Genomic DNA, 16,462 nt, shown 5'->3' on the forward strand with positions numbered 1-16,462 from the left:
TGCCAGGAAAATGCAGCTTCCTCCACCTGCAAATGATTGCAGACAGCTTTGGCCGAAACTCCACCTTAAGCCTTTTTCAGGACCCTACAGCTTCCTCCACCTGCAAATTCTTGCAGAAAGGAATAGCCCAAGCCTCCACAGTTTTGTAGATGACTGAAAACTGAACCACCTCCATCTGTAAATGCTTGCAGACAGATGTAAATGGATTCCTCCAACTACAGTCTCTTCCAGCAACCTGCAGCTTCCTCCACCTGCAGACTCCGATGAACAGCTAAGGCTTGAACCTTCACCCACAGCCTCTGCAAGCAACCTCCAAATTCCTCGACCTGCACATTCGGGCAGAAAGCCATAGCCCAAGCCTAAACCTCCAGCCCCCTTACAATTCTAAAGCACATTTATATAAACCTGGGGCACAGAGAGATCTGGGGTTACTAGTTTTTGAACATTATTGCTGTGCCTGTAATATTAGATCTTTTCTGGCAGTACTTGCCTGCTTAGGGCCCTATTATTTTCTAAACACACATATTGCTATTAGATGATTGTATTCTTTAAAATCCACTTTTTAAAAAATGCACTCATAATCTTCCAGCAGGTCAGGGGGACACTGGGACTAACAGATTGCTCTATGTGCCTATTTATCATAATCACATTTTTAGGCCTGGTCACTTATATTCTGCATTTTTATCATGGTCAAGGAAGGGTTTATTTAGATTGGTTTGAAAATGGATGGAATTCTAAAAGAGTTGTGGATCATTTTTGCTTATAATGGTCACAATCAACAGTTATTCATACTTTTAAAACGTAAGTAAAGCTGCTCCCAGAGTCTGCATCTGTCAAAGTACGACCAGTAACTCTGTTTTGTAAAACAGTGTCAACAGAGCTGATGAAACTGGACCTGCCAGCACCAACTGCTCCATGAAGCAGAATTCTGAGATGTTTGACTTCTTTGCTTCAAGGTTGATGAAATTTCACAGAATTAAGATTGTCCTGGTATTTCATGTTAATTAAAGGAAAATGCATTAGAATATAATACTTTATGATTTTTATTATTGATTGCAAAGCAGCAATGTGTTAAACAGCAGAACCATACACCAAGTGACAATGGCACCATAGTGAGATATGTTTACTCATACTCGCTCTGGAAACACCTTTTTTTTCTCTCACTCTCTTCTCTCTGCCGCTCTTTTTCTTCTTCTCTTTTTTTCTTTTTCTTTATCTTATGTCAGTATTTTTTTATGCTTTTTATGCTTTCTTCAAACTAAATTACATTTTTTGAGTTCCCTGCGAGTCATGTAATTTTTATGGAAAAATTTTCTTCACGGACATAAGAACAGGGCGCTTAAGGCATACTGGAGTTAAGGATGCAGCTGAATGTGGGCTTTGTGGCCCTTTCTAGAGGAGCTAATTCCACAAGAAGTGTGAACCAGGAGTAACCACCATTGGTGGAAATTCTAACACATTAAACTACGATGGTTAACATGGTAAACATTCTACATGTCTACCTGACGTTAGCATGTTAGCATTTTCACTGTGAGCATGTTAGCATGCTAATGTACGCATTTAGCTCAAAGCACCATTGTGAGTAAGTACAGCCTCACAGACCTGCTAGCATGGGTGTAATCTCCCAGTCTCATTTATTCTCTTCTGAAAGAGGATAAAACACTACATTAAACAAATGCCTTTCTTTCAAATTAAAAAAAAATGACAGAGGAATAGTATAAACTTAATGAGTACAATAAAAAAATGCAAAAAAATTAACACAATGAGGCAAGGCAATAAGAAAATATTAGGCATAGTGACAGGGCAGAGAGGATACATAAAAAAGTGCTACAGAAAATGTGAGTCATCCAGCAACTAACTGGATTCACCACTGCAGAAAAAAGATCAACTCATAACTACAGCAGGCAGCTGAAAAAGGTTGGTTTTTATTTGTTTGTTTGTTTTTGCTTTTTTGTTTTAATTTGCATATTTGTTACTTTATATTCCTTCCTAATAATGATAATAATATTCCTTCCTGTTCGCTAAATATAACTTCCTACAGTTTGATGCCTCGTCACATATATCATTATAATTCATATTAAGAAGGAGAGAGTTGCAAAATGACCAGCCCGTCACATCAAAAAATGTTGGAGAGCAAGTACGACTATTAATAAGCTACTGTGTATGTAAGTACTGATTCCTCTCCCCCATTCACAGTCAGGATAGTTTCACATTCGCTTGTATATGTAGATGACTCTTTGGCAGGACGGACAGTGATGCTCCACATCTTTACAGGAATCAATGCAGAACGGGATACAGCAGCAAAGAAAACACCTGTGGGAGTAAAACAAAATGAAATATAACTTTCCAGTTTTATTCCTAAAGTAATGATAGTTCCTAAAACAGGATCTTTTGTACTTCTTTTATAATTTCAGATTTATAGTTTGAGATGTCTGTCTTTATTTTTTCCATCAGATAGAAACTACAAGAAACTACACGTGCAGCGGGTTTCAGCCCAGAAGGTTGTTTTTACCCAAAGACGGTGAGGCCGCCGCAAATGGCCCAGGTCATCAGGCCTGCCTTGTGCTCTGTCCTGGTGACCACAGTCTGATGGCAGTCGGGACACAAAGCTTGTCCTGGGACATCATGCAGTGCAGGTGGTATTACCATGTGAGTGACTGGGGATGACAAATGCACAACATATAAAATAAAGCATTTGTCTCCATGTTCACTTGTAGAATCTTAAAATGAGAGTAGCGCCCCCTTTCAAGACCCATTTCTCACTGCAGTATATGATCACTGATAACTGGAAGCTACTCTGAACACTTTTTCTTATCCTTGTCAGTATTTACCAGTAACCATTGTCATTAAAACCCTTCCCAGACTTTACACATTATAGAAGGTGGCATTGGCTGATTGGACATGCAGTGATGTTCACATGAATGTGCACCACAACGTCAGTTTTACATGATAAGCATCGATACTGACCTCTGGTGGATGCAAGCAGACACATTCAGTCATATATTAACAGACATAAATCTGGGGGGAAAAGCCACGTTATAAAGAGGGGCCCTGCACATTCGTACATAGTATCTTATGTTTTTAACACATAATTTAAAATGCGTAACTGTTGTGGACAGCTAATAGGACATTTCTGTTGTAACTAGACAGTCCACGTTGGGCTGCCACTACCAGATTTGAAGAAAAAAAATGCACCGACTGCACTGACTTAACAAGACCAGCAGAGGCTGCACGACAACAGTAATTTGAGAAGGAGATATTCCTCTCTTTTGCAATGAGTGCTTTGTTTGTCCATCAGCCTTTCTATGCTCACTGTATTGTGTAGTCACCACGGAGCCATCCAACAATGCCATCCAGATGTTTTACACTCGGTGACTCGGATTGGACTAATGTTCATTTTTCACATCTGGGGTTCATGTGAAGAAGTAATATACCCGTGGTAGGAATCCTTATCATCTGTTACAAAAAGCAACACTCAAAATGTGACTGTACAAAGAACAAACACTGAACAGTGGCCTTTTGTTAAGCACAGAGGCTACAAATGGGCTATTCTTCACATGAGTTTGGCAGGAGGCTGAGGTTTACACCTACTGCCTTTTGCCTCAACACTATATCTGCAGATCACGGTTTTGAATTCAGAGAAGTGTGGTCACAGATGTGCGCATAAACTGCACGTGCGAGCATGCATATTTTCTCAGAAACAGTGCACCATATACGTGCATTGCTATTGTTTTTTGCACAGAAGTTCCCTCGGACCAGATGACCTCACCTGTGACGGGTGCAACCGGGACTGGAGCAAAAGGAGCACCTGGCAGATGAAAATACACAGTTTACCAAAACAGGAAAGGACACTTCAGAACAGATATTTCAATAATTAACATGCCAAAACATAACAGCTTTTGCATAAAATAAATACGTAACATATACATACCTAATAATAAGCACAGTAGTGGTAATCTTTTTCTTTCTTTTTTGTGGCCTTTGATAGAATATTGTATTTGAACATCCTTTGCCTAATGAGTGGCTATGTGTACATAAGTTGCTAACAGGCTATATAAAGCATGACTTGAAAGTGTTATGGAAATTTTAATACTATTAAACTCTTACTATTCACCTTTTATGTTGTAGTTATATTAATATATGGAATGCACTGATTTCTCACTCTTCCCCTAGCCTTCAGTGATAAAACGATGTCCAGGCGATGTCCTTCATCCCTGCAGCTGCGATGGAACCATTGCTACGTGTGTGTCTTATTTCACAGCAAACCCTCCCTTCTGTACTCGCCAAAGGGTATAAATGCTTACTACGTTTTGTACTCTTTGCTCATTGTCATACATTGCTCATCGCCATGCACCGCTCATTGCTATGTGACCTTTGATCTCTGTATGCTTGAGACCATCTGCAGATGATGAATTAAACTTACAGAAAGACAAGGGGGTTGACTCCTTGTACTATATGGAGCGGAGAGAATTGCCACCCCAAGAGCAAAGGTTCATTAGTTTGAAATAAAGATGTAAGGCCTCAGAAGGGCAAAAGGAACCCCAGAAAAGGTTACACCGATGTCTAAAAAGTAACAGCATCATCTTTTAACTTAATGAGTGACCTCAGACACAGACCTTGGTATCCAGCAAGTGGAGGCCCCGCAGATGAGCTGCCAGGCTGAGGGTACATGGCTGGCTGAGGTACTGCGCCCCCATAGTTCATAGGTGGTCCAGGGTATGGTGGAGCTGATTCCGCTGGTGGGTATCCTTTTTCCATCTTCAGAAATCCTGACTGAACACGAGAATTGTGTACTATTAATTTTTAAGTTGATCAACTGGCTTTCAAGTCAATAAGTATGAACTTAACAACAATGTATGTTTGACAGAATCTAATAGGTTTTGGGGTTTTAGCCTAAAATTGCCATCAGTGGTTGGTTAGCTTTATAGCATCTAATCTATTGTACATAAAAAATAAACGCTGGTTTTGTTGCCTGAATATTTCATTTCCCCAATCTAATGTATTGCTGCCAAAACAAATACATACAGTATGTGAACACTTCATGAACACTTCATATTCGGAGAAGGAAGTGAATTTTTATGCTTTATACAAACTGAATCCAAACAACCAGGGTCCAACATTGCATTTGTAACTATACTTTAGCATTGTTTCATAGGTTTGCTTGCCTAAAAAATGCACTTCGGGCAAAAAAATGACAAAACATTTCAAACATTTCAAGTGGGACAGAAGTGAAGAATTGTAAAGAGTCCACTGTGGTGGAACCTAATGTAAATTTCCACGGGATCTAGACTTTCCAATCACATGTCTCATATCCTCTTTATAATCCACTCAACTGTGAGCATTCATTAGCTATAGTCAGATTAATGAGACATATAGAAAGTGCCGACAGAAATGGACAAAGGGTCCTTTACTCAAGCAAAAGTACCAATAACATACTGTAAAAATGATTCATCGCAAATAAAAGTGTTGCATTCAAAATAAGCAAAAGTACCTAAGTATTATTAGCTGTAATGTACTTAAAGTATCAAAGGTTAAAAGTAATAATCATTTAACTGTTGTAGATTAGGCTCATATTAACCATTTTATTTCCTGTATTTTAGTAGTAGTAGTTAGTTAGTAGTAGGTCCATTTAAATAAATGTAGTAGAGTAAAATGTACAATATTTGCCTCCGAAATTAATTAAAGTAGAAGTGGCATGAAATGGAAATACTCAAATAAACTACACATACCTGTTATTCAAAATTGGACTTGCATACTGTAATAAAACTAACTGTAACTTCAAAGAAAGGTCAGTGTGGTTAGTTAGTAGGGTAGCTCTTGATTCAAGGAAGCCGGGTGTAAGCAGTCAACCACAGTAATTTACCATATGAGCCCTTTTGCATAGTGGGAAAAGAACAGAGCAACAGATCCTCAGTTTGCTCTGATAGTGTTGCCTAATAATTGACCAGATCCTCTTTCAGTAAAGCAACCAGCATATACCAGCTCAACCATGCGTCAAGCACTAAATCAGCATTAGTGGATGAATGCTTCCTTAGTCTGTATATTGCTAATGTAGAAGAATATAGTGCCACGGTGTATGCTCGTCAATCTGTTGCTAATGGTGAACAGGTCCAGTCAGTCCCTGCAAGCCTTTCCTGTGTCTCATCATAAATCCATCTTAAATCAATTAGAGAAACATGAGCCCCATGCACCGATGGAGTACTTCCACTCCTCACAGTATTCACTGCGCTTGTGCCTCACCCTGCTTTGTTTAGACAATGTGGCTGGACAAAGCTTACAATACCATACATTTTCAAACAAAAAAGCTATTGACCTAAAATAAACTATATTCAGAGAATTGCATCAGTTCCACAGTGGCGAAAATATATCCGCTAAATTAGGTAAATCAACATTCATACCTTACACAAACACAAAATTGATAACTTTGACACAATGGCAATAGCCGGTGATCAATATGTAACCACAAATAAGATTTACCTACCTGTGACTTTCCATCAACAAAAAGATCTCTCCTAGAGCTACCTGGTCCTAAGTGAGGGCAGGAAGAAGGACAGTAAAACCGAAAGAGTTCAGTCAGACGAAAGATAGTGGTGACGCTGCAGGGATCGGTCAGTATACAACTGCTACACTGATTTTAATACTAATAGAGGAAGGACTTTTATATTTCCTGTAGTACGACCTAGCTAAGCAACTTTATGATGTTCCACCCCCTTCTCTCCTCCCTATTCCCATGTGACTTTGTGGGTCAGGAAAAAACCAATAGAATAGTATTACAGCGTTTATTCAAATGCTGCTCAAATTAAAAGCGGTATTGCAATAAGAGCTATGAGCGCAACAAAAAGAGAGGGAGAGAGATGCAGCTTGGTCAAGAACAAAGTGTTCTTTGTTGACCTACGTGATGCCTCACAACACTAATCTGTCAGAGTTTCAATCAGCAACCCTGGAAAAATCCCATAGCGGAACACATAAAGTACAGAAGTATTACTAAATCCTGTGATTCAGACTACTAAAGGTCAAAAGACCAAGTAGTCCCTTGACAACAGAATATTAACCAACCCAGCAGTGTCACAGGACCTACATACATTTTTTCTCTCAGACTACAACTGCCCCTTGTGATTTCCTGTGGTTTAACTTTCTCTCAGCTTGTCTGTACTGAGACAAAGTTAGTTTATACAATCCAGCTGGCATCTTCTGCTGGGTAAATAAAGAATGATATGAAAGAGTGGCTCTTTATCAGCTGTCACTTTTTTGTGCACTTTAAAATTTCTTGTGAAGTAGGATTTCTGATATTTTGACAATATGGTTTTGGTTTAGGATTCAGAGAGCCTGCAGTCTTTGTTATAGTCTTTGTTAAAGTAACATACCTACACAGTTGCAACACACACATCTGTCATTCACCCATGATGCAGAAGAACTCCGAAAACGTAAGTCCACCATTCATTCTCTGGAATTTTTTTTTTTTTCGTCTTCAGTTGTTTGTCATCAACAGTCAACACATGTACAAGCCACAAAAACTAAGTGATAAGCTAGATGAGGGACGTTGCGGTGTTTCACTGCACAAGTTGCATTGCTTGTTCTTCACATTACAAACACAAGTACACATGTCAAAGTAAAAAGCCTGATTTTCACATTACGTTTCGTCAGTTTTTTCTATCAGTATGTAGGTTACTGAATCACTTGACTCAGCACATTCATAGTCTTTAGGTACCGCATGAATCCTGTACAAAACAATGGCCTCGAGCAGAAGTAGTGGAATAAAAGAAGAACTACACTGAAGTATTGAAAATAACAAACTATTCATAACAACTTTATTAGCTTTAATAACAATATTTGTCAGTGTCTGCACAATCATGGTTATCCAGACATTCTCTCCCACACACTAAGTGAGTGTGAGTGATCCAGATATAAACACATGACTTGAAGGCCTGATGACAGTCAGGAAGGGGCTGAGGACAGGAGGAGAGGTCACAGGACTATCACAAGCACATTACCCATCACAGCAGGAATTCACTGCTCTGCTCTAGCCACACTGATAACTACCGACAGACATGGGAAGATGCTGTTCTGACTTCAGATCCAGAGAATGTAATCTTCTATTTTTCAGATGTGGACACTAGAGGTCAGAATACTTCCAACATTGTAATGTATTACTACTGTTTCCAGGTCAGAGGGAAGAGTCAGTGCTGGTGTGTGCATGCACGGGCAGGTCCAGTCTGCCCGCTGTTGAAGGCAGCAATCACACGTGGACAGTGAAGAGTCTCTTAGTGTTCATTTCATTATTTCATCACTGACCTTTGTTCCCTGGACAAAGACGAGACGCTGGCGAAACAAAACTGTCCTCATTGAACCATAAATCTCCTTACAATATTGTTGACAAAAAATAGCAGACTAAAATGGAGTTTAAAATTGAAACTTTAATGAAACTTCTCTATATTTTGGGATGGGGTTGACTACTCAAGACTAAGATCAAGACTAAATCTAAAAATAGCTGACAAAATGATCACTACTGAAAGATGTCTATGTCACACATGTAATCATACTGGTTTCTTTGTGTTATTGAATGTCTTTACAGTTTTGTATTTATTTATGTCTCACTCAGTGATTTTCCCTCACATTTCCATCGGTTACCAGCAGTGAAGATCTATTAATGGCAACTGTACTTTCAGGGAAGGAGTCGGTGTCTGTCATGTCATGAGACATGTACCGTATCCCTGTTTCAACGCTTCATTGTCTCTCTGTAAGTGCTGTTTTATAGTCACAACCAAAAACAGAGAATTTCTAAGCTCTCTTCCTTCTGCTTTTTCAATGAGCTTTCTTTTAGAAACCAGACAAATCGTGTTTTTAAACCATCATTACCACCTTCTCCTCTCTTCTGTCCTCTGCCCTCCACAAAGCACCTCCCTTAAGAACACACCCAGATGTCCCCTCTGCCTGTCTACACCTTGTTATTTGTTTCTTTGTGTCGTCAGTCTTTCTTTCCAGTTTCTTTTCACAGTGTACCTTTCATGCGAGCGTTGGTTACATAAATGGTGTGCTGAGAGCAAAAGGTAAGCTAGGAGTGATCACGAAGGAGAGAAAAATGAGTCACAGAGGCAGGGAGGAGGGCCGAATAGCGGGACCATCAGTCACAATCCAGTCTGAGGTTAAAATACAGGTGACAAAAATGACAATAAATGTGTGTGTTTTTGTCAATATGAAAGATGGAAAGCGGAGTGTACCCCAAGTGATCCAAAGGGGGAGCAGGAGAGCAGAGGAAATTGTGCCAGGTACAAGTCCTGTCAAACCTAAAGTGTTACTCTAGCCTTTTTGACTTTCCAACCTGTCCTGTTAAGTCACGACAGGAAATTTAATGACTGTCCTTGATTAGCCCCAATTCTGCTTTCACATAAACACGAGAAGTATGGGATGAAAGTCCACTACGTGCATCTTTCTGATAGCTATTGCTGCATTGCTTATTTTCTCATTTTAAACATAAAATCTTAGGTACTTATGTCGATAGCCAAACCTCTTGTGAACACTCTTTAACACCACCCTCAGTAGGATCTAAGAAGAACACAGTAAGACGTGGATGAGAGGCACTGATGGACTATGAGAAAATGGGCCCATGGAAACAGACAGGTAAAAGGCCCCTCACCCCTCTTATATAAGACCCCTAGAGAGTGAAAGAGACACAAAGCATAGTGAGAAGTGCATCTTGATGGCCAATTTTGTGTCTCTTCATGGTCATTTTGTGTCCCTTTGTGGTTTCTTCGACTCTCTTTGTGGTAATTTTGAGTCTCTTCGCATTTGTTTCCAGTCCAGGGGCCCTCTGACTTCTCAGGCCCCTGGGCCTGTATGCAGTAGGCTCATTCAGTAATCCATCCATGATGAGAAGTAACATGACTAATATCGACACATAATTGTTTCAGTGTGTGTTTGTGTGTGTATGAGAGAGAGAGAGAGAGAGAGAGAGAAAGGGTACTTCAAAGACTTTTTTTCTGAACAAAAGTCCATTTTTGAGCAGCCACTCTTTGCTTCAAAGCCTCTCATCCAGTTTTGCGACCTCAAAAACAACAGACAACAGTTGGACTCAAAATGTAGTAAATATTGGCTTCCGTCACTATTTTTTTATGGTGGTGTGAACTTGTGGTATCACTGGCAGCCTTGAAGTCACCTCCTGGTTGGCAGCATCTCCAGGTGTGTGATAGCAATGTAAATGTAAAATAACTGTGGTCTTTCAAGTTGCTCTGTGATCATTTGCTCATTATGTATTTTTCTCTTTTTACTTTTATTCTTGTGTACTTTATGTCTATGTTAACTAGATAAGTTACTGTTTTACTTCCTATGGGGACTTAATGTTGATCTTTCACTGACAATACCTAGTTTTCTGCTGACATGAAGCACAATGTAACTACCATGCCATTTAATCTATGCTTTTGTAAGCGATTTTGAAACTGTGAAAACGGTCATGGACAGTGCGTTGTCAGAGGCTGTAACTGTCTAGATACTATCAAAGAAGTAAATATAATTAACTGTTATTTTGACATGGGGTCAACAATTTTTGATCCCAAGTTTTTGAGACCAAAACCGGTACAGGCCAGGTTCAGGTCTCACTTTCATGCCTGTGGATGCTATTGTGTGCTGACGTTCAGGGAATGCAGCAATCTCTTAAAGAAAATGGAAAATATTTATCTTTTCATTTGTGGTTAAAGTGCCATGCCTAGAAAGCCTCTGTTATCAGTGTGATAAGAAATTATCTTAAATACAATGCTATTCTTGTACTTAAATAAAACCATTAACAACTATGGTGAGGCTGTATCGGCTGTTATTGTTCGCAGACAATTTAGTCCTGAAAAGCCATCCGTGTGCAGACTGTTTGTTTTCAACAAGATGATGTAGGACAGAAACAGTGACCATTCCACTGACACAGGAGGAACATTCAAAAGAAAAATGGTTATGATATTGGCTGTGTAGAAGTAGTTTTGAAGGCAGTCTTGCTTTTGCTTATCTTAAAGTTTTACTAAGTTTTACTAGTATTTTTACTAAGTATCTTAGTAAAAATACTACATCCACTCTCCCATTTTCAGAGTTGGCATGAAAGCTGAGTCCTCTCAACACTTAAGTCATTAACGATTATTAAGTGTTTTTGGGGATGAAACCATTGATATTTTGTCAAATTAATATCATGTGGCAATTTTTTTTGATAACCCTATAGAATGCAACCCACAAGTTACAGTATAAATATTTTGTACATACTGGACACCTATTAAGTACTCTCTAGGTGCCTATAGATAAAAGGTGAAGAATTACAGGAAACAAGGGGGTGACAAGTCTGCATTAGACCTAGAACTAAATAACACTGTAAATACAAGGTAAAAACAGGGTACCAGCAGACGTGGTCTATGTGTCCTTTCACAACGGCTATGTCATAAAAGGAGACTACATGTGGCCCTAAACAAATAAAAACTTTATAATAAACATAAATACAAACTGTTAATACAACTTAATAATGGAAGGCTTTATTTTACAGCCTGGTATTTAATCATCATTCTAATCATAAACATCATAAATAAAAATATAAAATGTTTTATATTTATAGCTATAAAGATACACTCTGCTTTCTGAGCTAGGACTAATGATTCGTTCACCAGCAAAATTTTCAGCAACTCTTTACATTACAATATGTTGTAACTACTGTACATATTGGTTTTAAAATTAACAATAATATCAATAATTTCATTTAAATATCTGCACTCTTATCCCTTTGCTCCTGCTGTGTTTTCCTGTATTAATAATGATAATAATAATAAAACTAAAAAATAAAGTCCTGCCTAAACACAAAGTTGTCACCTCCTTATTCCCTAATCCTTTTATTTTCTTCCATTGTACTTACATACATATAGCTACTCAATAAGTATCTTATTGAAGCCTTGTATACACTGAATAATTACACAGAGATGTGTGGGCTGCAAAATAAAGAGTTGCTTTTTTCTTAAAAAAGGAGAAAGCATTTACCAGCCACACTTCCAATAACGTAACAGCCCTAGACAAGAGATGTAGTTCTCCCTCTGATAAGAACAGATGGGTGGGGTGGGATGAACAGATGGAGGCGAGCTAGTGTAGCAGTGAGTGTAGTTCCTCGTATACTAAAGGGTTGGATCAAACCTGGAAGATAAAAAAACATGTTGCTGTGTGCTTATACTACACAATGCTGAGCATAAATGTGAAATTCATCCATGCTTTCTTTCATACAGTATTTGCCATACGGTACAGGAACGACATAGCCCAGACACATACATACAAGCACACAAAAACTGATGAAAATTACAAACAGTTCTAAAGTTAAGTCATGCTCTCTGTCCTCCAGTTTTTGTTGTTGGGTCTGTCAATACTTTGATCGGCTATTAAAAAGGGCTATCCGGACTTGTTTAATCATGATGTCTCCATTTTAGACTTTGACGCGAGTAAATTACTCTGTCTGAGATAAGAGCCTGACCTTTATTGGATTTATTTCACAGTTAGAAGTTCATTACGTCATTCAAAGTAAAGCAAGAGGAAATTTTGTGCTGTGCATGTAGAATTAGCAGGTGGCAGTAGACCAGTTTTAATTTAGAACAGTAACTTATAGCGCCCAGTCAATTAGTCCATGTCTTAAAGCAAAAACCTATATCCTAATTCTTGGATTTTGTTTCCTCACAACTGCATTTTTTATCCAGTGAAAGGCAAAAATGACCTCCTAACATTAAAAAAATCCTTCCGTACTCCTTTCCCTCCATTCCGTCTCATCTATGTCTCTATCCTCTTTTTACTGCAGAGCCTTAATTTCTCTTTCGCCTCTTGTAACACATTTACAGGTTTAAACCACTGATGGGTGGGTGAGCCGCAAAGTGAGCAAACACACTGAATGAGCAATAGGGTGAAGTGGGAAGTCCGAGTCATAAGGTGCAGCTCCTGTTATACACGACTGCCAAAATAACATCAGAACTCTTTTGTTAACCAGGCCTCTTGCAACTGATAAGCAAATGAAAGTGAACAATGACAGTTTCCCCCCCCTTCACAAACACTCAATACAACTGTAGCGCAAACTTACACATCAAACATTTGGTTCCTGGCTGTTTGAGGAAGAAGGTCTGATAAGGCGTTGACAAGGGAGCGGCCAGAGGTTCCACATTAATCTCACTTTCTGTATCCGTCACATTCAGGCAGCATTAACAGAATAAGGGGCTAGGAGGGAAGAGTTATTCAAAAAAACATATTAAATCAGCAAGGACAGAGGAAACACAGTAAACTGACGACAGGATTACAGTCACCATGGTTACACTGGATTTGGGGACACTGATGGTGCCCGTGGGCATTGTGCGGATACTGGAGATGATCTTCACCTGTATCTCCTTCAGCTTGGTGGCGTCAGTGGGCCACAGCACCAACTCCTTCTGGACATGGTGCATGTTCACCTGGTGCTTCTGCTTCTGCGTCACCTTCCTCATACTCTTCCTGGAATTCACCAGTCTTAGCAAAAAGTTGCCCATCGCCTGGGATGACTTCACTACTGCTTTTGCCATGCTGGCTACTCTAATGGTGAGTGCCATTTTTCACTGTTGTTAGTTGTCTTGTCTTCAGATATTGTCAGGATAATGTCACTAAACATTACTGTCATTGTAAAGCCTAGAGGAAAAGAAGAAAAATAAATTTATGAGGAACCAAGATAAATGAGCACATGTTTTAAGCTAATACAGTGTGTGAGCTTTGATAAACAGCAGCCTACCCAAGGCTGCCAAGTTCACAACACCACAACATTCAATGATGTAATCGTTAACAATAACACTGGTTATACTGTATGTATATATGATTAAACTTGTAAGAGGTTTCATTAGCACCATGAAGCTTTTCACACCCATACAATTGGATGAATACATAGAGTAAGAAAATCCATTTTCCACCATAAACACTCCCAAGAACACATAATGATAATCACATTATAAATATGCATATTAACTATTTACTGGTGCCAAAACAATTGATATAATATGGTTCTAAATCATACCCATAATCCACACTTGGTTCATTTGTGCATATTGCACAAGAAAAAAGTAAAAATGACTGTTAGAAGGTACTTTATAAAAGGATTCATTTCAAACTTGATGTTTCTCTCATACAGGTGCTGGCAGCATCCATCATCTATGCCATCTTCTTCACTTGCTCTAGCTGCGGTAAACAGATTGGTGCCACTGTTACTTCCTTTCTGGCCTTCATCCTGTACGCCATTGAGGTTGGGCTGACCCGCGCAAAACCTGGAGAAATTAGTGGATTTCTTAGCACAGTCCCAGGCCTCCTCAAGGTTCTGGAGGCCTTCGTGGCCTGCATAATCTTCATCTGTTTGGACTACAACCAGTTCTATAATTTTCCAGGACTCCAATGGTGTGTCGCTGTCTACTCCATCTGCTTCATTTTTGCCCTCCTTGTCATTATTTTTACCATCTGCCGCCTTCTGTCTCTCTTCCCAGCACCATTTGACAAAGTTCTGACTGGTTGCAATGTGTTGGCAGTATTGATGTACATCACAGCTGCGGTCATCTGGCCATTGTACAGCTTCAAGAACAATCCCAGACCTAGCTACTGCTCGAAAGGGGTTTTTTGTCTATGGGATAATTTAGCGGTTATCTCTTTCATGACCTGTGTCAACCTAGTTGCTTACATTGTGGATACAGTTTATTCTTTTAGACTGGTCTTCTTCATCAGCAGAACATAGGTTGCAAATGCTCCTGATATACAAATACTACTTACTTTAGTTGTTGGTTATCTTCAATCTCAGAGATTGATCATGATTACTTTTATAACATATTTTATTTCAACTTTTTTTTCATAATGAACCCAGCATGCCAGCAAGAGGGTAACTTCTTTCTGTCGTGATGATGACATGAAAAAACGATGGCTCTTTCCAGTTTTAAACTTCAGGAAGATATAAACCCCAGGTTTTTTCTTTCCCTTTGTCTTCCTCCATGAGTTTTATCCGATCCTTATTAATACTCTTAGTTTGATACAGCGTTGATACAACAGAGTCAGGCTCAGCAGCAAATTCGTTTGGTGCGTGTCCACATATGAAGTATGAATAAAATATAAGAAAAGTGAGAGGTCATTGTGCATCCTTACATCACCATTGATGTCAAAATTTGTTTTTTTCAGCATCTCAGTAACAAATTACAATTACAAATTTCATCGTTTTTTGAAGCAAAAATACTTTTGAAATGAGATGATATGCTACATTTCTTTGTCATTTATCACTGTACACTGAATATGCTTGGATTTTGGACTTTGGGTGGAACAAAACAAGACATTTGAAGACCTCATCTTGGGCTCTGGGAAGTTGTGATGGGCACTATTTTTTAAACTTTTTTTACCACATCATACACTTCGCACCATACACTACACAATTAATTGCTTAGTGAAATAATAATTGTCAGACTATAAGGAAAATTTTTTTTAGTTGCAATCCTAGCATGAAGTAACATTGGCACTGATATTATTTAAATGGGTTTAAAGTATCAACAAACCTCTTTCTGTCACAAAATGTATTCTCCCTTCTAGGTTGCCACATTCAATAATGAAAGGAAAAAACAGAGAACAGAGGTGGCTGATATATTTGTATGTTCAGTCTTTTTCTAACAATATAGCAAAGGCAAGTGAGTAATTGTCAGGACTGGAAACCTAGTTTGCTTATCTTAGTAATATCAGTGATAACAACGTGCGTTGTTGGAAGTGACATAAACTTTGACCAGTCCAGGTATTACTGCTCTCCACAAAGTGAAAAGAACCAAGAACTCAGGAGTGGATATTATAACAATCCTGTAGAACCAGAGGAAAAGGAAAGAAAAGACAGAGAGGGATAGAGAGGAAGAACAAATAAATCCTGCCTCAATTTTTAAAGTTTTTCATCGTTGCTCTTTGTACAAAAAGGGGGGTTTCATAATACATACATTTTGCTTTTATTTGTGCGCAATGTAAACACTGATGTAATGACATATGATCACAAGGCTAAAGTAAATACACTGAAACATCTTATTCTAGTTTGTCTGTTTTCTCTGAGGGCAGATTTTAAAAATGGTTTTGTTTAAGTTATAAATGTTCACTTTTCTTTTGCACCTGACATTACCTGTATTCCATAATATGCTTAAAAGAAATCCATCCTCCAAACTCTACCGTTTGTCTGACCCAGAAACAATAAATCAAGTGAACACAGTGACAGGACAAGAGCTTTTTTCCTTAGGATGTGACCCACACCCCTCATTGTTGCACTGAGGATCAGAGTCCAGCTGGTGTGTCGTGAGGTGAATATGATAAAACCCAAACACTACTCAATTAGTGGAGTGACACAGGGGCTATAAACTGCACAGATAAGCCCGGGATGCTCTGTTTGAATATACACCACCACACTTGAGTTTCAGTTTCAGAGAACACACTTGCTCGGGTTCTTGCCTTCATGGAT

General features: G+C 38.8%; 2 protein-coding genes across 4 annotated transcripts; one reads left to right on the forward strand and one right to left on the reverse strand.

Annotated features, from left to right (window-relative positions):
• Positions 1-1,017: 1,017 nt before the first annotated feature.
• LOC120788134 (LITAF domain-containing protein-like) lies at positions 1,018-13,176 on the reverse strand. 3 transcript variants are annotated; one of them, XM_040123674.1, is made up of 5 exons: positions 13,070-13,176; positions 4,617-4,773; positions 3,770-3,808; positions 2,513-2,657; positions 1,018-2,313 (listed from the first exon to the last, which is right to left on the reverse strand). In XM_040123674.1, the coding sequence occupies exons 2-5, from the start codon at positions 4,756-4,758 to the stop codon at positions 2,208-2,210; spliced, it is 432 nt and encodes a 143-aa protein (XP_039979608.1). In that variant the 5' UTR covers positions 4,759-4,773; positions 13,070-13,176; the 3' UTR covers positions 1,018-2,207. The 3 variants fall into 3 exon arrangements, with proteins under 3 accessions (XP_039979608.1, XP_039979606.1, XP_039979609.1); XM_040123672.1 differs by lacking the exon at positions 13,070-13,176 and adding an exon at positions 6,482-6,661 and having other exon boundaries at positions 1,020-2,313; XM_040123675.1 differs by lacking the exons at positions 3,770-3,808; positions 13,070-13,176 and adding an exon at positions 6,482-6,660 and having other exon boundaries at positions 1,020-2,313.
• On the forward strand, positions 13,106-16,440 carry LOC120788132 (myeloid-associated differentiation marker homolog). Its single transcript, XM_040123670.1, has 2 exons — positions 13,106-13,557; positions 14,138-16,440. The coding sequence occupies exons 1-2, from the start codon at positions 13,291-13,293 to the stop codon at positions 14,726-14,728; spliced, it is 858 nt and encodes a 285-aa protein (XP_039979604.1). The 5' UTR covers positions 13,106-13,290; the 3' UTR covers positions 14,729-16,440.
• Positions 16,441-16,462: the final 22 nt, after the last annotated feature.

The sequence above is a fragment of the Xiphias gladius genome, chromosome 3 (genome assembly GCF_016859285.1).
Source record: "Xiphias gladius isolate SHS-SW01 ecotype Sanya breed wild chromosome 3, ASM1685928v1, whole genome shotgun sequence".
Lineage (NCBI taxonomy): Eukaryota > Metazoa > Chordata > Actinopteri > Istiophoriformes > Xiphiidae > Xiphias > Xiphias gladius.